Source organism: Podarcis gaigeae, assembly GCF_964106915.1.
Source record: "Podarcis gaigeae genome assembly, chromosome: 10".
Taxonomy (NCBI): domain Eukaryota; kingdom Metazoa; phylum Chordata; class Lepidosauria; order Squamata; family Lacertidae; genus Podarcis; species Podarcis gaigeae.
In genome coordinates this window covers 867,566-891,761 of record NC_139686.1, presented here as the reverse complement: position 1 = coordinate 891,761, position 24,196 = coordinate 867,566, and the positions used below count along the sequence as shown (strand labels likewise).

Below are 24,196 nucleotides of genomic sequence, written 5' to 3'. Positions count from 1 at the left end.
AAGTCCTTCCTGATGTTGAGTGGGAATCTCCCAAGTCGAGGCGGCTGTGGGCATCTTTGCTAAAGTGGCACGTTCAGTTTGTGATTCTTCCCTCAGCGCACCTGGTCACTTTCTCCCTAGGCTGGTGGCATTTGAGGGCCAGGGAGGGGGGCTCCCTCCTGCAGGCCCAGCTGAACTCGAGAAAAAGGCACAAAAACACAAAAAGGTCAAAGGGAAGGAACTCCCCCAAGAGTCTTTCTCCCACGTAGGAGAGGGAGGCGTTCTCAAAAAAATGCCCCCATATTTCCCATCCCATCTGTCGCCAGGGTGCTTTGCAATTCTACGATTCACTGCAGGGTTTCGAACGGAGGCTGGGTGGCCATCTGACAGGAAATTCTTTTGCTGTGACTCCTGCATTGTGGGGGGCTGGACTGGATGGCCTTGGGGGACCCCTTCCACCTCTAGATGATTCCTTGGACTCAGCTGGGTGCTACCCACAGAGCCTCGGTCCAGTATATCTGAAGGAGCGTCTCCACCCCCATCGTTCTGCCCGGACACTGAGGTCCAGCTCTGAGGGCCTTCTGGCAGGTCCCTCACTGCGAAAAGCCAAGTTACAGGGAACGAGGCAGAGGGCCTTCTCGGTGGTGGCGCCCACCCCGTGGAACGCCCTCCCACCAGATGTCAAAGAGAAGAACAACTTCCTGACTTTTAGAAGACATCTGAAGGCAGCCCTGATTAGGGAAGCTTTTAATGTTTATTTATACCCCAGATGATGGTTGGACAGTGTTCTCGAAGCTACCAGCATGAGTCTGACCAAACTGCGGGAGGCAGGGGAAGACAGGAGGGCCTGGCGTGCTCTGGTCCAGGGCGTCACGAAGAGGCGGACACCACTAAACGACTAAATAACAACAACAAATACCCCAGATGGGTGGGGTATAAATAAATTATTATTATTATTATTACTACTACTACTATGAAGGTCAGGCCGTGCAGCAGGGGCACTCTGGAGGTTTCCAAAGGCCACGCCAGCAAGGAGCCCAGCTGCCCCCTTGCCCAGTGGAGCCATGCCCTGGACTCCCCCGCAGCCTGGACAAAATTCCCTCTGAGCGCTGCTGCCAGGCTCAGCGGCTGCCCAGTGCCCCTGGGAGGGAGGGAGGGCGGACTGGCCGCCCAGCTGCCCACGCCGTGCCCCTGCCCACTCCTCCCAGCCACCGCCAAGGTGCGAGGGGGGCGTCTGGGAAGCAGGCGCCAAGGTGAAGGCAGCCCCGCGCCAGAGTCGGTTCCCATAGCAACAGAACTTAAAATACAACTCCCGGCAAGGCCTGCTCACCCCGGCGCTGCCTTCTCCCGGGGGCTCGGTGCATCCCCCTTCATCATTCCTCCGTGTCCAAAATTAGCTCCGCGGCGCAAAGGCGACAACTGCAACCCCTCGGCCCCCACACCGCCTGCTGCATGACACAGAGCTGGGGGGGGGGGGAGAAAGGGAAGGGAAATATTTAGCAGCAGCAGCAGCAGTGGTGGCGGCTGCTCCTCACCTCCCCAAACAGCAGCACAGCCAGCAGAAACTCCATTAACCTTGGGGAGGGACAGATTCAGGAAATGCGTTCGCCATGAGCGGGGGGGGGGGGGGAGGAGAGAGGGACTCCCCTGCTGGGAAGGGATTCTCCTGAGCAGAAGGGTGGGGGGCCATGGGACTGGCCCCAGAGCAGAGCCAGACTGGCCCCCCATCGCCAGCAGGGATTGGGGCCAAAGGGAGCAGGGTCCTGCTGAAAGGGGGCTGAGGAGAGAGGCCTGGGAGCCCCCCCTCAAGTTCCCCCCCTTGCCCTGAGCGGGCGAGGGGGTCCTCCAGAGGCTCACAGCCTGGCACCGCTCACAGGTGCCCCTCTGCAAACCCCCCAAGCCAAAGAGGCAGAGTTGGAAGGGACCCAGAGGGTCATCTAGTCCAACCCCCCGAAACTCGGATCCAGGACCCCGAGAGTCAGAGCCCCGTGTTCTCCCGACTGAGCTCTGAAAGAGGACCGGGCATAGTCAAGGAGGCGGAGAGGCCTTGCAGCATCAGCCGCAACAGGCCTGCTTGTTCTCCGCGGTGAGAGGCAACCAGGCCTCGGACTCCCAGTTGCTGCAAAGAGCAGCCTGGAGAGTTGCTCTTGTGTTCGGATCCTGCTTGCAGAATTCCCTGGGCACAAAAGGTCCTCTTCCACCAGGCCTTGGTGTGCTTCACATGCAATGTTCTTTTAAACCTAAGACCCTCGTACCTATGGGACCGCCTCTCCTGGTCTGCCCCGCAGAGGACCTTAAGGTCCACAAATAACAATATTTTGGAGGTCCCAAGTCGCAAGGTGGTTAGGTTGGCCTCAAGTAGGGCCAGGGCCTTTTCAGTACTGGCCCCGATCTGGTGGAACGCTCTGTCCCAAGAGACCAGGGCCCTGCAGGACTTGACATCTTTCCGCAGGGCCTGCAAGACGGAGCTGTTCCGCCTGGCCTTTGGATAGGACTCAGTCTGACCCTTATGTTTCCCTCCCCTTATGGTCTTGATCTATCGGCTACTTTAAAATGAGGCTGCATTTTAAATTGCATTTTAACTTGGGGTTTTTCTCTCTCCTATTACGTTTTTACTGTGATTTTATTGGTGTTAGCCACCCTGAGCCCGGCTCTGGCCAGGGAGTGTGAGGTATAAATGATTATTTATTATTTTATTATATTATTATTATTACTATTATTATTATTATTATTATTATTATTATTATTATTATTATTATTATTATTAAACCTGGGGTGGGGGGGCAGTTCTGCGTTTCCTCTGTTTTTGCTCCAGTTTCCATTATGTATTTTGTGTCTTGCCTTTTGTATTTTTATGCTGTGAACCGACCTGAGATCTCTGGACGAAGGGCAGAATACAAATTTAATTAATAAGCACAAATAAATGACCACAAAAACGAAGCACCTCTGGCTGGCCCTGTGACGACAGAAGGCTGGACTTGATGCCGCCCCCCCCCCCCGGGCAAGATCCAGCAGGCCCTTGTAAGTCAGAAAACGGAAAGGGCCTCGGCCCCGATCCCCACCCAGAGCCTTGGACCTTGGCAGCCCAGCCCTTTCTCCATCAAGCCAGGGCAGCTGCCGACACCACCGTGGGGTGACGAGAGCAGGGGCACCCAAAGTCCCAGCTGTGGCCCCCTCTCCCCGCCTGGCCCGCCCCCTTCTGGGCTCCCCAAAGGACGATCCGCGGAGGGAGCAGGAAGGGGGACCCCTCCCCGGATTTCCATAAAACTGCAATTCAATTACAGGAGCCGGGCGAATTCATAAGTCTCTACAGCCCCGCTAATTGCATAATTAAGGACTGGGACGCCAGGAACGCAATTACACTTGCAGGCTGAGTCATTAAGGCCCCTGCGATCCGGCAGTGGGATTTCCACTTGGGGACTGGGGGGCCTTAATTGTATCGCTTTGCTTCGCGCGGGGGGGGGGGGGGGGGAGAGAGACGCATTCGGCAGAGAGGCTCCCTGTTCCTCTCGCCTTTGTGGTTCAGAGGAACCAAGGAACTTCGTCCAAACCCCACAGCTCCCGCCTTGAGCAAGGGGCCCGGGCAGCAGCTGAGCCAAACCTCTGCCTGTGCCCCCCCCCCCGCTCTCTCGTACACCCCTCTGCAGCTGCCTTGCCCTGCAGGGGAGCTGCAAAATGTGCAGAACCGAAAGAAGGGCAGCGAGGGAGAACAAACACACCCAAACCCCTCCAGAAACCAGAGAGAGCAGAAGCAGCAGCAGAGCTCCCTCTCCCAGGCAAGGCAGGAGCACACAAAAGCCCCCATGCGCAGCAGCAGCAGCAGCAGCAGCGTCCCCACGCCTGCCTGCACACCGGCCGCATGCTCACGCGCACGCAGGGAGGCAGTGGCAGCCCTCCCATGTCAGGCGCTTGCCCTTCTGCGGTGGCATCCCTTATTTATTTTCCCGCGTAAGTGGGTGTTTTAGCACTTATTAAAATTTTAAAATATCAGAGGCTCCGGAACGAGCCGTCTCATTTTCTTGTCTTGCGCAGCTGACTTTAGGACTGGTTAATTATAAATAAGATTCCGGGATGATGTCTCCGCATTACACGCTCCCCTTGCCAGAGCCCGTGGGCACGCGAGATGCCGGCCCACAGACGCCCGGCGGGGAAATCTCAGCAGCGCCACAGGTCTCTGCCCGCCCGGCCTCCTCGCAAGACTCTTTTTGGGGGGACAGGACAGACGACCGGGTCCCAGGTCCCAGACCCACGACCATCTCCAAAGATGCTTCTGAGTCCCAGTTGCTGGAAGCAGCAGGAAGGGTCTTGAGTTCAGGTCCTGCTTGTGCCTTTGCCACAGGACACCCGCTTGGCATGCAGAAGGACCCAGCACCCCCCCTTTGGGGCATCAGATTGGAGCAGAGAGCTCTTCTCTTTGCTGGCTTCATCCCTTCTCTGTGGCTCCATTTTTGCTAATCCTGCCTCTCACTCCCTGGTGGGGGTTTTTCCACTCGCAGTCAGCTAAAAAACAAAGACGAAAGGTCTCTCTCTCTTTCCCCTCAGCTGCAGCTTTCTGGCTTCCTCCTGCCCCGCGGCTCTGGGCGGCTTTGGTCAAACATGCCCCTTGGAAGAGGCGAAACCTCCTGGCCCCGGAGGCGCTGGGGGGTGGCCACGGTTGTGCCCCCAGAGGAAGGGCCTTTGGGGCCAGGGCACGGCCACGATCCAACCTCAAGGTGGCACAGTGTCTGGGGAAACAGCTGCACTTGGCATTCTGCTGCTTGGGCAGAAGCTGCTGAGCCAAGCCAGGGAGAAGGAAGAGAAGAGCGATCGCAGAATCATAAGGGTTGCAGAGTCGGGAGGGACACCCGGGGTCATCTAGTCCAACCCCCTGCAATGCAGGAATCTCAACTGAAGCATCCGTGACAGGTGGCCACCCAACGGCTCCTTAAAAGTCCACCACTTCCCAGAGGAGGAAGTTACCGCCAGAAAGGTCTTCCTGGTATTTAGTCGGAATCTCATTTCTTGTAACTTGAAGCCGTGGGTTGGAGTCCTTCCCTCCAGAGCAGGAGAAAACAAGCTTGTTCCCTCTTCCATGTGACAGCCCTTGAAGATGGCTCTCATATCTCCTCTCGGTCTCCTCTTTCCCAGGCGAAGCATACGCAGCTCCTTCAACCATTCCTCATCAGGCTTGGTTTCCAGACCCTTCATCCTCTTGGCTGCCCTCCTCTGCACACCTTCCAGCTTGTCAACATCCTTCTGAAATTGTGGTGCCCAGAACTGGACACAGTATTCCAGGTGGGATCTGACCAAGGCAGAATAGGGCGGGACTATGACCTCCCTGTTTTAAGACAGCATCTTAAAAAGCAGAGACATCACCTTGCCAACAAAGGTCCATATAATTAAAGCTATGGTTTTCCCAGTAGTGATGTATGAAAGTGAGAGCTAGACCATAAAGAAGGCTGATGGCCGAAGAATTGATGCTTTTGAATTCTGGTGCTGGAGGAGACTCTGGAGAGTCCCATGGACTGCAAGAAGATCAATCCTATCCATTCTGAAGGAAATCAGCCCTGAGTGCTCACTGGAAGGACAGATCCTGAAGCTGAGGCTCCAAGACTTTGGCCACCTCATGAGAAGCAAAGACTCCCTGGGAAAGACCCTGAGGTTGGGAAAGATGGAGGGCACAAGGAGAAGGGGACGACAGAGGACGAGATGGTTGGACAGTGTTCTCGAAGCTACCAGCATGAGGGAGGCAGTGGAAGACAGGAGTGCCTGACGTGCTCTGGTCCAGGGGGTCACGAAGAGGCGGACATGACTAAACAACAACAAATGACTTCCCTTGATCTGGACACTAGACTTCTGTTGATGCAGCCTAGAATAGCATTGGCCTTTTTCGCTGCTGCATCACACGGTTGACTCATGTTCAGCTTGTGGTCCACCAAGACCCCCAGATCCTTTTCACATGTCCAGCTAGTAAACCAGGCGTCCCCCATCCTATATTTGGGCATCTGGTTCTTCCTGCCTAAGTGCAGACCCTGGCATTGCTCCCTGCATTTGCCCTCTTCTCCCAGCTACACTGACGTAGTGCCCTCCCCAACCTCATTTGCAGGAGGAAAGAGCCAGCCCCTTGCTGCCCCTCTCCTCCTCTGAGCGCTGCCCTGGTCCCGGAGACAGGAGACCCCACAGACGGGCTGCTCGATGGTGAGGATGCAGCTGGAACGGGAAGTGTGCTGTTCCTGGAGACATGAGCGGCCAGGGAATGAGGGGGAAGGCAGAGCCCTGGAGCACCAGAAGGACGTGGGCACCAGGAGGGTCGCCAAGACGTCGGTATCCTTCCTTGTGTACAGGAAAGCAAAGGGTGCAATCGGGATATCGAAAGCAAGTGAAAACCCAAAGAGCGGGAAGCCCAGCCCCAGAAGACCACCCAAAGGGGGTCCTCTGCTCCAGCCTCCTGTTCTCACGGTGGTCAAGAGGTGCCCACTATGGGAACCCCACAAGCAGCACCTGAGCACCAGAAGCCCCTCCCTTCCATTTCTGCCTCTCGCCATGGAGGGCAGAGCAGAGCCGGTCATCACCCTCTCCTCCTCCTCCATGAATTTGCCCAGTCCAAAGCCACCCAAGTTGGTGGCCATGACTGCCTCCTGTGGGAGGGAGTTCCGCAGGTTAACATTGCTCGCTCTTTGTTTGTTGTGGGGGAGGAAGGGAAAGGAGATTGTGAGCCACTTTGAGACTCCTTACTGTAGTGATAAAGTGGGATATCAAATCCAAACTCCTCCTCCTCTTCTTCTTCTTCTTCGTCTTCTTCGATCTGTCTGGAATCCCCCAACACTCACTGAATAGCCACAAGTTCCAGCGTTATGAAGGAGGGAACAAAAGTTTTCTCTAGCCAGTTTCTTAGGCCACTTTACGGACTTTGATCATGCTGTTCCTTACTCGGCGTTTCTCTGAATTGAGAATTTACAACTGCCAGAAGCTTTCCTCAAACAGAGAAAAGATATGATAGCCGTCTTCAAGAATCTGAGTGTTGGTCTGACCTTTAAAGCCCTAGATGGCTCCTTATGCCTCGGTCCAGTATCCCTGAAGGAGTGTCTCCACCTCCATCGTCCAGCCCAGACACTGAGGTCCAGCACTGAGGGCCTTCTGGCGGTTCTCTCCCTGTGAGAAGCGAGGCCACAGGAAACCAGGCAGAGGGCCTTCTTGGTAGTGGCACCCACCCTGTGGAACGCCCTCCTGTCAGATGTCAAGGAAATAAACAACTACCTGACTTTTAGAAGACATCTGAAGGCAGCCCTGCTTAGGGAAGTTTTTAATGACTGATGTTTTAATGTATTTTTAATCTTTTGTTGGAAGCTGCCCAGAGTGGCTGGGGAAACCCAGCGAGATGGGCGGGCTATAAATAATAAATTATTATTATTATTATTATTATTATTATTATTATTATTATTATTATTATTACAACACGTTGGATGAAGCAGGCTTGTTTTCTCCTGCTCTGGGGGGCAGGACTTGAACCCACGGCTTCAAGTTACAAGAAAGGAGATTCTGACTAAACATCAGAAAAAACTTTCTGACAGTAAGAGCCGTTTTGACAGTGGAAAGGTCTTCCTGCGGAGGTTGTGGGCTCTCCTTCCTCAGAGGTTTTTAAGCAGAGGTTGGAGGGCCACCTGCCAGGAATGCATTAGCTGAGATACCTGCCGTGCGGGGGGTTGACCGTTAATGCCCCCCCCAACTCTACCATTCTCAGATTCTATGAAGCAGGGATGTCTTGGACAGACCTCTGAGGTGGCAGGCCAGGAGCAGCCAGGCAGGGCCTCCCCTGGAGCGTCACAGAATCATAGCATTGCAGGGTCGGAAGGGGCCCGAGGGTCATCTAGTCCAACCCCCCAGGAATGGAGGAATCAGAGCTGAGAACCAGAGCGCAAGTTGCTGGTGAGTGTCACACCAAGCGTGGCAAACAAGGGGGGAACTCTTTCGCCGCCTGGAGTACAGAGTTCAAGGAGAGAGATGCAGATATGAGAAATCAGCTGGAGGGAGAAGAGACCTCGGCGCCCTTCCTCCTCCTCCTCCTCCTCCTCCTCCTCCTCCTCCTCCTCTTCCACTGCCCTTGTTTTGGGGAGCAACCGCAGGCCAAAGGATCTCAGCGTTCCCCCAACAATTAACTGGAACCCGATCGATGTTCAGGGCCGTCTTTTCTCCCATGGAGATTGCCATGGCAACAGAGGCAGGAGTGGGCTGGCGGCCCCAAACCGGGAGGCACCTAAGAACGGGGCTCGGGGCAGGGAGACGCCCGGGGCACACGGAATAGGGGAGGAGGAGGAGGAGGAGGAGGCCAGCCGCGGCTGGATCAGGTCCCAGGAGGCCCACGGAGCCCAGATACCAGTTCTCACTGCGGGCAGCCAGGTGCCCCCCCAGGAGGACCCAAAAGCAAGAGCAACAGAGCCCCCCCCCCCGTTTCCAGCCGGTGGCGTTCAGAGCGCAGGGAGCCAGCTTGCCAGGAGCCCAGAAATCCTTGTTCTTCTCCATCTAAGTCTCATTTAAGTGTGCTGGGCCCGGGGGTAACCCAAGTAACGCGGTCCAGGTCTGGTCCCAAATCCAAGGGTCCTGCGAGGAGTCAGTCCGACGGGGCCAAGGCAGGAAACCAGGCAAGGTCAGGCACAGGGTCTCAGGCAGCTTCTAACAAACAGCAATGTTGCTCCTGCAACCTGGGGTGGGGTCCAGCAGCCTTTTATCTTTGTTGGGGTAATGGCCGGTCCTGATCCCTCGGCGACTCACCTCCCTGTCTCGCCCGAAGGTGAGCACTCCTCCTGCGAGTACTCAGGTCTCTCCTTCTCTCGGACCTCAGTCTCTGCAGCTCTGGAGATGTCGGTGGGTGACTAGACCCAGAGGCCGCCTCAGCCTCCCCTGACCCAACCGGTAGTGGAGCAGCTGTAAGTGATGGCCCAGCCGGAGGCAACGAGGTCATCCCTCCGGAGCTAGGGCAGGCTCAGGCCCCTGACTCGGCCCAGCTGGTGTTTGCTGCAGGGGAACCTGTGCAGACTGGGGCTCTTCAGGATCAGGCCCCAGATTAGGTTCAGCTGCCGCCTGAGGCAAAGGATCTGGTGCGGACTGAGACTCCTCCAGTTCAGAATCCGAGCCCGAGTCCCAGGCCATCACATTAAGGGTGTTTAATGTCTCTGGGCAGCAAATTCCATGGGGTTATGTTCGTCCACACCGGGGGGGGGGGGGTCAAGAAGAGCAGCCCCAAAAGCACTGCCTCTGAGAGCTGCTCCTGCTGGTGCTCCCCCCCCCCCCCGGAGAGGAACTTCTTCCTACCTCACACCCACTGAGGCTGCAATTCTGTCTGGCACTGAGCTTCAGTGCCGTCCCCATCGATGAGCCCCGGCATTGAGGGCAGGCTGGCGGAAACAGTTCCAGGCTCCTTTTTTGGGGGGGTGGCCGTTTCCCAGCACACCCCCTTCCATCTGACTGTGGGTAAAGCAAGGAGCAAGGAAGAGCCCTTGCCCCCCCCTTCCATTAGCTCAGCCTCCACAGAGCACCCAGGCCAGAGAGGAGGAGGAGGAGGACAGTTTCAGGGGCTCCATCTAACGCAAACAAGCCCCCCTCGCCCGCCCACCTGGCAGCATCTCAGCTCGGGGGGCCCCACTCTCTCTGGAGCGGTCCCTGCAGAGTCTCCCCTGCGCCACAACTTGGCCACTCGCTCCCCTTCCTAACCTGCCTCATCCCGTCCCAAGAGAGACAGATCCTGCACGGAAGAAGGAGCAAGACTGGTTTCAAGAGCAGGCGGGTACCGAGGGAAGGTGGCAGTGGTGGCAGCAAGCGCAGAGGGGCAAAAAAGAGGTGTTAATCAAACAGAGAGGAAGCTGCTGTGTCGCCAGATGTTTCTCTCCACACAGCATCGTGACTCAAGCACTCGGCTCCCTCTGCCAGGTGGGGCATCCCTGGAGAGGAGCCTCAGCCGCCCGGCGGGTCCGTTGCCGGAGAGGAGTGTCCGCAGCTGGGCACGACTGTGGCTGGGAGGGTGGCAGAGCCACTCCTCGGACCCTCCCTGGCTGCAAGGGGCCCCTGCCCGGCACACCCACATCCGTGGGCACTGGCCAGGGTGAAGACCTGGGAGAGGGGGTGGCGCCAGACACTAGCGCAAGCCTTTGCCCTTTCAGACGGGAGCCCTGCCAGGGAGTGGGTGAGAGAGGGGCCGCTTTTGCCCTGGCCGTGCTCCATACCACAGGACGTGCCCTTGCCAAGGAGCGCAGGAAGACCCAGAAGGGATTGTGCCTCAGCCAGGAGCAAGGGCACCAGAACCACAGACCTGGGGGCCAGAGGCAAGGCTGGCAAGGGGGTGGCAGCTGCTCTCGGGCACTCAGTTCCACTTTGCATGCCACACGACACCAACTTCCAACTTTCAGACGAGGGAGAGAGAAAAGAACTACAGCCACACCTTGGAAGTCGAACGGAATCTGTTCCAGAGGTCCGTTCAACTTCCAAAACGTTAAGGTCCTGCAGCCAATTGGAAGCCACACCGGACGTTTGGCTTCTGAAAATCATTTGAAAACCAGAACAGTCACTTCTGGGTTTCGACCGTTCGGGAGGCAATTTGTTCAGGAGCCAAGGCATTTGAGATCCAAGGTACTGCTGTACGGGTTTGCTCCTGCACTCCATCAAGGCTTGCTTGGGAGAGTCAGGCCATGAGGGAAAGGGCCGCCATTGACCCTTCAGGCAGTGACAGCTTGGCTTCCTGCTCCATGCAAACCCCCCTGCACCCTAGAGAGAGGGGCTGGCTGGGGGCAGCTACACAGGCAGGCTTTTCCTCAAGGAGCCCACATGGCGGCAAACGTTGGCACAACGGAATCCAAACTGTTCTGCAGGGAATGGGCACACAGAGACACGCACGGCCCTCCCTCCCGCTGAGTTCGGAATCCCATAGAATCACAGAACGGTGGAGTCTGAAGGGACCCCAAAGTGCAACGGCAGCCCCCTTGACATACCCCAGACCCCGACCCCAAGACCAAAAGGAGCTTTCCACAAGGAGAATGAAGAGTGCAGATCTGCAAAGAGCCTCCTGCTTTGCACAATTCCTTTATTTATTTGCAGGGTCTATTCTGCAAATCTGAAGGCATCCCTCTTTAGGGAAGCTTCTAATATCTGGTGAATTATTGTATTTTAACTTATTGCACTGACCGTGGCAAAGTTTCTTTCGGAGGTTGCAAGGAACAAAGACTATCCCGCTCTAGACATAGCAATAGGACTACCTCGGTCTCTTTCGTCAATTGTTTGGTTGCTTTAACTGTACAGTCACACCTCATGTTACGTCCGCTTCATGTTACGTTCTTTCAGGTTACGTCCCGCTGTGACCCGGAAGTACCAGAAAGGGTTACTTCCGGGTTTCGCCACTCACGCATGTGCAGAAGGGCAAAATGATGTCACACGCATGCACAAAAGCTGCAAATCACAACCCGCGCATGCGCGCCACTGTGGGTTGTGTTCTTTTCATGTTGCAAACGGGCCTCCAGAACGGATCCCGTTCACAACCAGAGGTACCACTGTATCTTGTTTTGAAACTTTTTTGCGGGTCTATGGACCGCAATAAAGAGATCTGATTTGCATTTGCATTTTAATATTTTGCTGGAAGCTGCCCAGAGTGGCTGGGGAAACCCAGCCAGATGGACGGGGTATAAATCATCATCCTCATCTGCTCTGGCTTGGTGCACGAAGGAGGCTGAACCCCTAGGACCAAACCCACGACACCCGCCCACCCCGGCTGCGTCTGACACTGCAACCTGACACTGACAAACGCACCCAACACACATTCCTGCACCAACACCCCCCCTTGCTCCCAGAGTAATTTGCTGAGAGGAGGCCTGCAGGAGAGAGAGGGACTCCCCCCCCCAACACACACCCCAGCGACGAGGGTCTCACCTGCGAGCAGAAAGGTGATAAGACAAGTTTCCTTGGGCATGTAGAGCTTGAGGCGGGAGCCGCTGAACACGTACTCCACCACGGCCTCCGAGCGGCCGGCCCGCTGCAGGAAGGGCAGAAACTGCTTGGCCTTCTGGGTGTCCTGCAGGGAGAGAGAAGAAGAGGGGGGCCCTCAGTGGACGTCTGGCACAGGCCCCCCACAGGGCCAAGACCCCCAGCCCTGTGCCCCTACTCTGCCAGAAGCATGGCGGATGACAGGCTCTGGCGTGCCCAGTCGCCCGGGGGCTCTGGATCCCTGGGTCCTGGCTCAGCACCGGCTGGGGTCCCTTTGGGGCAGACCAGGGGCAGCGGCACAAGGGGGGTCTCCCGGCTCTGCCGACCCCCCACAGGAGCTGCGGGCAGAAGAGGGAGAGCCCAGCCAAGCGGGCTGTCTAGATCAGCTTGGCCTGCGCCAGTTGCTGTCCAGGGCTTCCAGGGACCCTTCTGCATGCAAAGCAGCTGTTCCCCCGCTGCTTGGAAGCCACGGCTCTTCCTGAGCAAGGCTCAGCTTTCTTGGGGGGCACGGGGATCCACGGAAACCTCTCCCCCCTCCCCACACAAATAGGCATGCCTCCTCGCAGTCAGAGGGCCAGGTTTTAACTGCTTCCACAGCTTCTAGCAACAAGTTCCCAAGGCTGTAAGGAGCTGCCCTCAAGGGAGGGAACAGAGAGTTTGGTGAAGGAACGTAGAAGCATAGAATTGTAGGGCCAGGGGGGACCCCAGGGGTTCTCTAGTCCAACCCTTCAAGGCAGGAAGCACAGCTGAATCACAGCGCACCAGCCCCCCGCTCCAGGGCCTGGCAAGGCCTGATTGGCTGTGGCACCGAGGGAGGCTGCCTTTCCCAGTCCCCCCAGATGCCCAAGAAGGAGAAGAGGGGCAAAGAGGCAGAGGGAACGTTCTATCCTATGTGGCGGACTTGTAAAAGGGTAAAAGAGTACTGGGAAATAATCCATAACGAAATGAAAAAAGTGTTTAAAAGTACTTTTCCAAACAAACAAGAGTCCCTTTTGGTGGGGATATTTCAGACAGAAATTCCCAGGTGTCAGAAAAGGTTATTCATGTATGCCACTACTGCGGCCCGTGTTTTGTTAGCCCCCAAATGGAAGAAGAATGGCAACTTAAACTGATGGAATATGCGCATTTTGCAGACTTAACACATAGAATAAGACAACAAGAAGAACATATGTTTAAAGAAGATTGGAAAACTTTTATTGAAATATATGGGAAATAATTGCGTACACCTGAAAACGTTGGCAGCCTTAAGATGAATTCAACAGTGCAAGTAAGTTTTGATGGATATAATAATGGAATAGTGAATGGTATAGTTTTTGTAAAATATGCAGGGATTTATGATACGTAAAATGAACCATGGAAAGAGAAGAAGGGAAGTAATTGATATTTTAAGGATGTTTAAACGAGTATTTTAAATTGTAAAACAAAAAATTCAATAATAAACGCGCACACACACAGTATGAGTAGGAAAACAAGAGCACCCCAAAATCGGGGCCACTGCATCTGGGTCTGGGCTGGGACTGGGAAAGGCCTTATCCAGCCTGGCTCTGCGCACTGGCTGGCTTGGGGACCTAAGGATAAACTGCAGCTCAAACTCTGCAGCCTGGACTGTTTCCCCACAAAGATGGAGAGTCACCAGCGGCTGATTTATTCCCCCCCCCCCAATGTGTGTGTGTATGAGAGAGAGAGCGATGGGGGGGGGGGGCAGAGCGCCTCAGCTCCACAGCCAGCCAGGTGGCCTTTTCTTTTGCTCTTGCCGTAATTGAGAAAAATGAACTGCACAGGGGCAGCCAAGGAGGAGAAACTTGCTGCAGCCAAGGAAACTTTGCTGAGCGCCTGCTTCCCGCTCACCCCGGAGCTGCCTGACTAGACTAGCAAAGCGTGGGGGGGGGGGGCAGGCGGCAAAGCCATCGATTGCCCGCCTCTCTCCAGCAGCTGAGGCCGGGCACTGAAGAGGAGCAGCAGGAGGAGGAGGAGAAGGAGGCAGCCGCTGGGCTGGCTGGCAGGGAGGCCAGGATTAGATGGGGAGGGGGGAGGAGGAGGAACCACGGGGGAGCCTGCAGGATCAGGCCCATGGCCCATCTAGTCCAGCATTCTGGCAGCAGCCAGCCAGATGCCCCCAAGGGAAAGCTGCAAGCGGGGTCTGAGTGCCAGAGCAACGGTCCCCTCCTGTGGTTTCCAGCAACTGGCCTCCAACTGGGGAGGCAGGGCAGAGCCATTCTGGAAAGGAGCCATCGAGGAGGAGGAGGAGGAGGAGGAGGAGGAGGAGGAAGGCAAGCCGATCTTTCTTAAGGGGACATTTCTTGAGATCAAGGGAGGGGCCGGACTATATTTTTTTGGGGTGGTTATTTGCCCCACAAATAACCTAGAGATGCATTTTACAGTATTTTTCGCTCCATAAGATACACTTTTTTCCTCTTAAAATCTAAGGGGAAATGTCCTTGCATCTTATGGAGCGAATGTGTGGTCTCTGGGGCTGGGGGGGGGGGACCCACCACGCTCCGGAGGCTTCGGGTTGTCTTCACTGAAGGCGAAGGCAATGTGGGAGAGGGAGAGCTGCGCAGCGCCCCTTCAGCGAAGCGGGAGAAGAAATGGAAGGGGCTCCGTTTCTCCCTCCATTGCTGAAGGGGTGCTGCGCAGAGAGGGGGAGAATTTTTTCCCCTGTTCTCCCCCTCTAAAACAAGGTGCGTCCTAAGGTTGGGTGCGTCCTATAGAGCAAACAATATGGTAATTAAAAACACACATTCTACTCATGTCAAAACACGCTGATTCCCAGACTACCTGCAGGCTGGATTTAGAAGGCGATTGGGCCGGATCCAGCCCCCGGGCCTTAGGTTGCCTACCCATGGACTATATCAGGGGTCACCAATCTAAGGCCCATGGCTCGCGGAGGTCATTTGACCGGCCCAAGAGCCCCTCCTGAACCGAGCTGCCTGCACACACTAAACCGGCGCAGTGCTTGCAGGGACTCACTTCTGAGGTGCCAAAAATCGTGTCTGCACATAGACAGGCACCGAAAATCGTGGGCACACATGCACAGAAGCCAAAAATTGTGGGGGTGGGCGCGATCCGGCCCATGGAGGGATCTCCGCGGGACTGATACGGCCCAGGCAAGATAAACCTTGCCAACCCCTGGGCTATATGGACAAGCTGGGAGGTGGGCAGAGGAGGGCAAACCAGAGGACGCAGGGTCTGGAAACCGGGCCTGATGAGGAACGGTTGAAGGAGCTGGGCTTGTTTAGCCTGGATAAGGAGAGACTAATAAGAGCTCTGATACCATCACCAGATAGCTCAAGGGCTGCCACATGGAAAATGGAGCACATTTATTTTTTCCTGCTCTGGAGGGCAGGGCCTGAACCTGTGGATTCAAATGGCAAGGAAGGAGATTCAGACTAAACATCAGGAAGAAATTTCTGACGGTTTATATCTGATTGACAGTAGAACGGAGCTGGCAGACTCTCCTTCCTTGCAGGTTTTCAAGCAGAGGTTGGGTGGCCATCCGCCATGGATGCTGTAGGTGAGATTCCTGCATTGCCGGGGGTTGGACTAGATGACCCCTGGGGTACCAGCCCTATGATTCTTCGATTCAGATTCCCGGCCGAGAAGGAGAGAGCAAGACGGAGAAAAGCCGGGGACAGCTGCTATTATTTCAAAACCTCCCCAGCGTTAATTATCTCTGAATGGAAAGGAAATTATGCATAAATAGAATGGAGAAAAATAGAATCATAACTCTACTTTTATGTGAAGCGTTGCCAATTATGCAAAATTATGCAAGGACTTTGTGGAAGGACAGCCAGGCGGGTGCGGAGAACGAGCTCCCCCCCCCCAACCCCGTCACTCCGCGATTGTGGCTCTCGCATGCCCCATAATGGGACGCAGCGCTGGAAGCGGGAAGGGAAGCGGACGCAGATTTGTCTTACATGACTTAAATTATTTAGTAAATTACTCCAAAGCAGGATTACATGCCTTGGAGGGGAGAGGGATCAGCCAAGACAGGCAGTGGAAGGAGAAGGTGGAGGCAAAGGATAGCAGTCCAGGGTTTCTCTTGCAAGCCTCGGGGGCTCGACCCCTGATTTTTTTTGGGGGGGCAGCAGCATTGATAGGGCTCTCTTCCTGGCAGGCGGCGCAAACGTGCTCAGCTGCAAGGCGACGTCAGGTGACAACGCGGCGCATTTAATCAGATGCCTCCAGGCACCGGCCAGAATTAGATCACTTGCCCGCCGCGCAGGTTTCAAACCGCTTAGCCGCAGCCGCCTCATCTGCACAGCCAAGCTGCTCAAATGCAATCAAGGTGCCTTAATGAGGAGGCGCAGGAGACCAGGAGGGGGCAGGGGGGGCCAGAGGCGGCTTCCGCAGCTCCGTCGCCAGCTCTGCGGCCTGGCAGGCTCCGCTCAGAGAATCCTTTCAGCGGAGGGCACGGGGCCCAGAGAGGAGGGCTGCCCACCCTTTCAGCTCGTCGCTCTGGTCACCTGCCCGCCGGTCACCTTCCCAAGGGCCTGGGAGGAGGTGGGGATGCCAGGGCTGAGCCAGGGCTGCCAGGGATCCTGCCTGGCAAAGGCTCAGAGCCGCTGAAGGAACCGGCGGCAGAGGCAGGAGGGTCTTGGCCCGGGCGGCACCATCTGCGGCTGCAAGCGAGGGCACGCCTGGCACAGAAAGCAAAAGGCAAAACGAATCCAACTCCGTGCGCCGATGAGAAGGGGATAAGGCAGGGCTGCTGGATCAGGCCCAGGGCCCGTCTCGTCCACTATCCTGTTCTCACAGTCGCCAGCCAGGTGCCCATTCTGCCTACCTGAGATTCTCAGCCGCTGGGATTCAGAGGCCTAATCTCTCTGGCCCCCCTGGCTGGCAGCCGTCAATAGCCCTCTCCTTCTCCATGAAATTGTCTGATTCTCTTTTAGAGCCATCCAGGCTGGTCGCTGTCACTGCCTCTTGTGGGAAGGAGTTCCACAGGTTAACTCTGCACTGCACAAAGAAGTTCTTTCTTTTCTTTGTCTTGAATCCAGCTTCGTTGGATGTCCCAGGGTTACGAGAGAGGAAGGAACCCCTCTCTCCACTTTCTCCAGCCCAGGCAGTTTCTATCACGTTGCCTCTTCCTCGCCTCTTCTCTAAACTGCAAAGTCCCAAACCCTGGGACCTTTCTTCACAGGGCAGTCCCACCCCCACCCCGATCAATTTGGGTGTCCTTTCTTGAATCTTTTCCAACTCAGCAATATTCCTTTCAAGGCGAGTCAACCGGCATGGGATTCCAGAGCCTTTTCTAAGGGTGCCATGATATTGGCGGTTTTATTTTCAATTCTCTTCCTGATGCTCCCCAGCGTGGAATTTGCCTTTTCCAAACTGCAGCACCTTCATGGAGCTATCTGCTGCAATCGCCAGGTGTCGTCCCTGGTATGTCAGTGCCACCGAGCGTATATGTGAAATTAAGGTTTATTATTTTTGCTCCAGCACGCATCACTTCACAAGGATTTACTGCCCATCCACTCTGTTTGGCAAGGTCCTCTTGGCAGCTCTTGGCAATCTCTTTCTGTTCCAACAACCTACAACGATCCACTGTCATCAGCAAACCTGGTCACCTCCCTGCTCCTCACTCTAGATCCTATAGGAACAAGCCAAAAAGCGCAGGGCCCAACGGTACTCCTCTCCCTTTCGAGAACCTCCTGCTCTCTGCTCCCGGAAGCTTTGCCCATTCCTTTCGTAAAATGATTTTAATTTGATTTTAAAAAATATAAACTTACAACAAAATCAATTAAAAATCCATATGAAGAGATTGCTCTGAATCACAAGACCCCCCCCCCGCCCCCCGGTCCAGGGGTCCTCATGTCAATAATTACAACTGCACATCAATCCTTTATCCCCATTTTCTTATCCATCTAAATTGTCCATAGTTTTTGTCACTTTACAAGTGTGATTAAAATCCTGCTAACGTTTCCATCTGCTTACAATGGTCTCCTAATTATGATTTTTTCCCCATTCTCTTTTTAATGTTCTTGTCTTCTTGGTCCCTGAGCTTCCCAGTTGATTTGGCCATTTCGACAGAGTCCATCCATCAACTTGGTTTGCCATTCTTCCCTGGTCGGGAGTGTTTCTTCCTTCCATCTCTGGGATAATAACATCCGTGCAGCCGTTGCCACATACATGCAAAGAAGCGTTGTCCATCCCTGACCTGCAAGAGGCTCTCTTCCTCTCTTTCCTCGACTTTCTCGGGAGCCTGTCGCAAGGCTGCTTGCGAAACTTCCAAGGACGCTGTGGCAACCAGACCCCCCTATTGCCAGGGCGTCCAGCTCCCCCAAGGATGCTGATCTCGGCAGCCCAAGTCCAGAAGCAATGCAAATGTCCCCACAGAGCCCTGGCTGGATCTGGAAGGGCAGTTTTGCTCCTGAGGGCCTGAATTTGCAGCTGCCTGGAGAACATCTCCTGTGCTCTCATTCGGGGGGGGGGGCAACAGCTGCTGAGGAGGCTTCCCTCCTGGCAGCGTCAGGTCGATGGCTGATGAAAAGCCTATCGCTTTCCCAGCATGCATCTCTCTCTTTCTATTTCTCTCTCCACCATGGGTAGGCAACCTAAAGCCCGGGGGCCAAATGTGGCCCAATCGCCTTCTAAATCTGGCCTGTGGACAGTCCTGGAATCAGCGTGTTTTTACACCAGTAGAATGTGTCCTTTTATTTAAAAAGCATCTCTGGGTTATTTGTGGGGCCTGCCTGGTGTTTTTACATGAGTAGAATGTGTCCGTTTATTTAAAATGCATCTCTGGGTTATTTGTAGGGCATAGGAATTCGTTCTTTTTTCCTCCCGAAATACAGTCCAGCCCCCCACAAGGTCTGAGGGATGGTGGACCAGCCCCCTGCTGAAAAGGTTTGCTGACCCCTGCTCTACACACACACACACACCCACACACCCACACACACACCCTTTCCATTTCTCTTTCAGAACCAAGCAGGGCTGCAGAGTTTCATTTTGGGGGTCTTTGCTTGGAGGGGGGAATGGGCCTGGGAAACGGCCTGACCCCTCGGGAGATTCTGGAGACAGGCGCTGGGCAGGTGGGGGGAGAAGGGGAGAGAGAGAACGAAAACAAACACCTCCCAGTGGCGACCATCAGCCTTGCCTTTGGCCCAGCTGGATCCATGAAGCTCCGTGGAAGCTGCCGGCCTGGGAGGCAGGCACCCATTTCCAGGCCAAGACCAAGCGCCTTTCCAAAGCTTTCACTTGGAGGGCTGAGAACAGGACTCCGGAGATGCCAGCAGAAAACCTAGGCCTCTCCCTTCTCTCCAGTTTCTAAGAGAGAGCTCAGTCAGGAGAGCAGGAGACTCTGAATCTCAGGGTCATGGGCAAAAAGATTCCTGCATGGCCTTCGTGGTCCCTTCCAACTCTACAATTCTACGGTTCTACACATTGCCCTTCTTTTTTAAACAAAAAACAAGCACGCCAGGACACTGATGGGATCTGCTTCTCTGCCTTCCTTACCCCAGAGATGTCGGCCACCCGGTGGATCGGGACCTCCTTCTTGCTGTGCAGTCCTTTCCCGTTCTTTATCGCCCTGTTTTTTGGGGGGAAGCAATCAGACGGTCAAAGGAGCCAGCGGGTAGGCCAGGAGGAGCCCCCTTCTGCTTCTGAGAGGCTTGTCGAGAAGCAGCCCTGGGCTCAGAAGCCTGGATCTCCCTCCAAGGGCTTTTCCCTCCGTACCCGGAGCAGGGAGACTCAGAAGCAGCCAGAAATTCCTCCTGGCCTTAAGGCACCAAAGAGGGAAATGCAAAACGTGCCACGAGCAGCTCGGTTCTCAGGGAAACTCCCAGGTTTCTCCCCAACTCTGGGCATCAGAGCCCAACCTCTTGCCACCTGCCAGGAGGGTTTTGAAAAGCCTTCTTTGGAGGTTTTTAAGCAGCGGTCGGATGGCCACCTGTAAGCGATGCTTTGGCTGCGATTCCTGCATTCAGAGGCCCAGCTAGTCCACCATCCTGCTCTCGGCAATTGCCTCTGCAAGACCAGCAAGGAGGATCTGAGAACAAGAGCAGCCCTCTCCCCTCCTGTGGTTTCCAGAAAATGACGGGGGGGGGGGGGCGCAGAGCTCAGCAACCCTGACTATAATAAATAATAATAATATTTTTTTATTTATACCCCGCCATTCCCGGTTCAGGAAGCCGGGCTCAGGGCAGCTTACAACAAATTTAAAACACTTAATTGATGCTACAAAAAAAAAAAAAACCCAGCATAAAATACAGTATAAAAATACGAATAACAATAAAATTCAAAAATCAATTTAGGGGAAATAAGCATTAGATAAGGGCTAGCTGGCTGAATTGGTCCTACTTGGGCCAGCGAGGAGGCCAGGGGAGAATTAGCTGTGGGGTCTCAGAGCAGGCAGTCTTTATAAAAAGGGGGGAGGGGGGAAGAGATGGGAAATAAAAGATCAGGCTGAATGCAAATTAAAGGCCAGGCGGAATAGCTCTGTCTTACAGGCCTGGCAGAAGGAGGTTAAATCCTGCAGGGCCCTGGTCTCATGGGACAGAGCATTCCACCAGGTTGGAGTCATCACTGAAAAGGCCCTGGCCCTGGGGGAGGATAGTCTGACTTCCTTAGGGCCCGGAACCTCTAGTGGCCCCCAAGAGCCCTCTCCTCCTCTCTGAATTTGCCTCCTCCTCTTCTAAAGCCGGGACGCAGGTGGCGCTGTGGGTTAAAGCCTCAGCGCCCAGGACTTGCCGATCGAAAGGTCGGTGGTTTGAATCCCTGTGGCGGGGTGCGCTCCCGCTGCTCGGTCCCAGCGCCTGCCAACCTAGCAGTTCGAAAGCACCTCCGGGTGCAAGTAGATAAATAGGGACCGCTTACCAGCGGGAAGGTAAACGGCGTTTCCGTGTGCGGCTCTGGCTCGCCAGATGCAGCTTTGTCACGCTGGCCACGTGACCTGGAAGTGTCTCCGGACAGCGCTGACCCCTGGCCTCTTGAGTGAGATGGGCGCACAACCCCAGAGTCTGTCAAGACTGGCCCGTACGGGCAGGGGTACCTTTACCTTTACCTTACTTCTAAAGCCACCCAAGTTGGTGGCCATCCCTGCCTCTGCGGTTTAACTCTGCGCCTCCTTCGACCTGCCCCAAATGGTCCCACGTTTGGCTTCCTGGGACATCCACGAGTTCTCGTGTGACGAGGCAAGCAGAAAAACTTTGGCTCCCCGCCTTGATGCACCTTCCTCCTGTAGCTCCCCTGCCCCACAGGGACTCCCCACTTCTCCTATAAGAGGCTCGCCAAGAGCTCTCCCCTCTCTTGCAGGAACACCATCTCAGGAATCTTGAGGTGGGGGGAGAGAGCAGAGGGATTTCCAATTTGCAGGCAGGCTGTTCCTCCCACTGCTTCTCCACAATCACGGCCAGCTGCTAACCTTTCCCTTTTAATTGCATTTCCCTCTTCCTATCAAGCCTCCCTGAAGCAGAGGAGCTGCTGCCGCCGCCATCGCCTGCTTGCAATCTAACGGCGCCATCAGGCTCTGAGACAAGCAGCCCCCCTCCCGCCCCCCCCCCCCTAGAAACAGACACAATCCCCTCCGTCCTCCTTGCTCCCTGCTGCACCTTGGGGTCCTCCAAAAGGAAGACCGTTCCGGTGGGAAGAGCTGTTTGGACAAAAGGACTCCCTTGCAGGGCGAACAACTCTCCATCCTTGGAGGGCTTTAAGCAGAGGACAGGCGGCCCTCTCTTGCGAATTCTTCCGCTGCGATTCCTGCATTGCGGGGGGTGGGATGGATGACCTTTGGGGGTCCCTTCGAAGCATACAGTTCTATGCTTCTATGGCCTCAGAAGGTGCTGGGCTCTCCTTCACTGGCCGTTCTTCAGCAAAGGTCAAGCGGCCCTCTGCCAAGGGATTCTTCCGCTCCGATTCCCGCCTTGCAGGGGGCTGGACTAGATGTCCCCTTCCAGCTCTGCAATTCTCCGAGCCCGGCTCTCCCTCGGCTCCCGCTGGGCCCGCTCAATGGCTGCTCCCGTGCCGGGGCCTGCCGTTTGTTCAGCCGAGCCGAGACGCACAAAACACTCCGGCAGGAGCGCCAGGGATCCCGCCGGGCCTTTGTGGAGAAGTCATTGAGCAGGCTGCTCTGTTGCGAAGGGCTGGCCGGCCGGCCTGCTGAATCCGGCCGCGGTTCAATGGGGCACCGGCAGCTGGCTGCTCGCAGGAAGCCAGCCGGCACAATGCTGGGTTTGGGGAGGGAGGGCACTCATGCTGGCCGGCCTTCCCGTCTTTAGGAATACTGGACAAGAAAACGCACTTAAGAAGGGGCAGCAGAGGACATTATCTCAGTTGAAGGGGGAGAGAGAGGCAAGGTGACAGTTAAGGGCATCCAGCTGCAGCAGGATGAGGCCCGAGGGGCCCTCTTCTCGCAGCGGCCAGCCAGGAGCCCCGATGGAAGAGGCCTGCATGCAGGATCCAAGCACAGGAGCAGCTCGCTCCCTCCTCTGCCCAGAAGTCCAGCAGAGGCCGGCCTCATCCAACGCTGAGCTCATTTGGGCAGCTTTCGTGCCAATCGCATTGCTCGCATCCTGGGCTGCTTTGCGCACGAGGTCTGTGGGGGCAGCAGGACAGAGGCCTGGGGTGGGGCGCAGAGAGTGGGCGGCTGAGCGACCAGTGCAAACCTTGCACCGACCTTCCCGGTTGCCCAAAACCCCTGCACTGTTCACACTGACTGAGGTCCAAAAACTCATCCGCTATGCTCAGGTGCAAGGCGAGGCTCTCAGGATTCGGTGCTGAAAATGGCAGGAGGAGAGAGCTACTCTTGTGCTTGGATCCTGGTTGCAGGTTTCCCATAATGCAGGCAAGTCCATTTCAGGGGCCTAATCCGGACTGCCGGTTGATTTAATCTGGCCCCCGTGGCAGTATATGTCCTTGGTCGGCCCTCGCGCATGTTCACTTCATCAAATTTGGCCCTCTTTTGAAAAAGTTTGGGCACCCCTGCCATAATGGGAAGATGGTTGCCCACTGGGAGAATAGGAGGCTGGACTAGACGGGCATCATGTTGGCACCAGGAGACCCTGACGCCGCTCTGGCCACGGGAAGGCCACGCTCCGAAACGCTGAGCAAGTGCTTTTGCCTTCCTGCATCAGGCCGGCCGCCCGGCCCACAGAGGAGCCAAGGGGGCCTGATCCTGCCCCTCGCCTGGCCGCGCCCTGGCTGCTCAGCAGCTGGGCTCCTCCTCCCAACCCTTGCGGCTGGCTGGTTGGCAAGGGGGCTCCGCTCTCTCCCTCCTGCTTCCCCTCCCTCCCCCTGCTGGAGGAACATCCGTCAGGGCTGGGCCCACGCTGCGTGGTGCCGGCCTGGTAATTGGCTTCGCGGTCCCACCCGCTCCCCGGCGCCAGCCGTGCCGCTTTGCCGCCTTTGCTCTTTTCCGCTTCTCTGCTGCAGGCTTGCAAGTTTTCAGCCCAGCTGTCAACGAAAAGGCTCGGCTAATTGGTGGCCAACAGACTCTTAATAAGGGCTGGGGGGGGGGAGAGGCGGGGAGAGATTCACGGCCCCCCCTGCGTCACTTGACAAGGACTTGCCCTGCTGCTGGCTGCAAGAAGGGGCTCTCCGGCAGAGGCGGGCAAGGGGCTACGGAGGGTCCGATTTCTCTCTGCTGCCCCCTAAAGAGCAAAAGACAAGACACAGCAGCTACACCCGAGAGAGACCTTGCCAGGCTGGTCTGAGGGGCCCCAGAGAACCCTGACGCCCACCCCACTCGCCCCTAGTCCAGTCTGCGATGCCACCCACCCAGCCCTCTCCCAGGAAAAGCCAAGGGGTCCTTCTCCTGCTGCCCCACAGGAGAGGGCTCTGCTCTGCCCTCCACAGTTGCAGCCAGTCGATCCTCCTGCCCCATGGGACAGAAGAGGGCTCTTGAGTTCAAGTCCTGCTTGTGGGTTTCTTCCATAATGAGCCGCTGGCCTGATCCTGCAGCCTCTCTCCTTCTGTGTCCATGCGACGTGAGCAGCCAGCAAGGAGTGCTTGGTTCAAGGAGGCCCCCTCTACGGACACCCGCCATTCTGGGCAGACAGCTCCCAGGAGCCGGCAGGCAGAGGGGGGGGCTCAGGATGGCAGCAGGGCCCCCCGGCAGAGGATTCCCATTGCCTTGTATTAGAGAATCATAGAATCCGAGGATTGTAGCGCTGGAAGGGACCCTGGGGGTCATCCAGCCTGACCCCTTGCAGTTCAGGAATCTCAGCTGAAGCGTCCAGGACAGACGGCCATCCAGGCTTCGCTTAAAAACCTCCAAGGCAGGGCACGGCTAGAATCTCCTTTCCCATGAAGCCACGGGAACAAGCTTGTTCCCTCT

The 24,196-nt window shown here is 55.9% G+C and overlaps 2 protein-coding genes and 1 long non-coding RNA gene across 3 annotated transcripts in view; 2 read left to right on the top strand and 1 right to left on the bottom strand.

Annotated features, from left to right (window-relative positions):
- The window catches only part of LOC310826287, a 430,259-nt gene that overhangs the window by 185,674 nt on the left and 220,389 nt on the right, over positions 1-24,196 (top strand). The gene's annotated exons all lie outside the window — the stretch shown is intronic.
- The window catches only part of GCC1 (GRIP and coiled-coil domain containing 1), a 451,035-nt gene that overhangs the window by 251,979 nt on the left and 174,860 nt on the right, over positions 1-24,196 (top strand). The gene's annotated exons all lie outside the window — the stretch shown is intronic.
- Positions 1-24,196, bottom strand: part of SND1 (staphylococcal nuclease and tudor domain containing 1) — a 228,676-nt gene that overhangs the window by 80,608 nt on the left and 123,872 nt on the right. Inside the window, exons 14-15 of the mRNA XM_083700134.1 lie at positions 19,381-19,453; positions 11,869-12,010 (exon numbers count right to left, since the gene is read on the bottom strand). Of these exons, the coding sequence (XP_083556260.1) occupies positions 11,869-12,010; positions 19,381-19,453 (215 nt within the window). The remainder of the gene's footprint in view (positions 1-11,868; positions 12,011-19,380; positions 19,454-24,196) is intronic.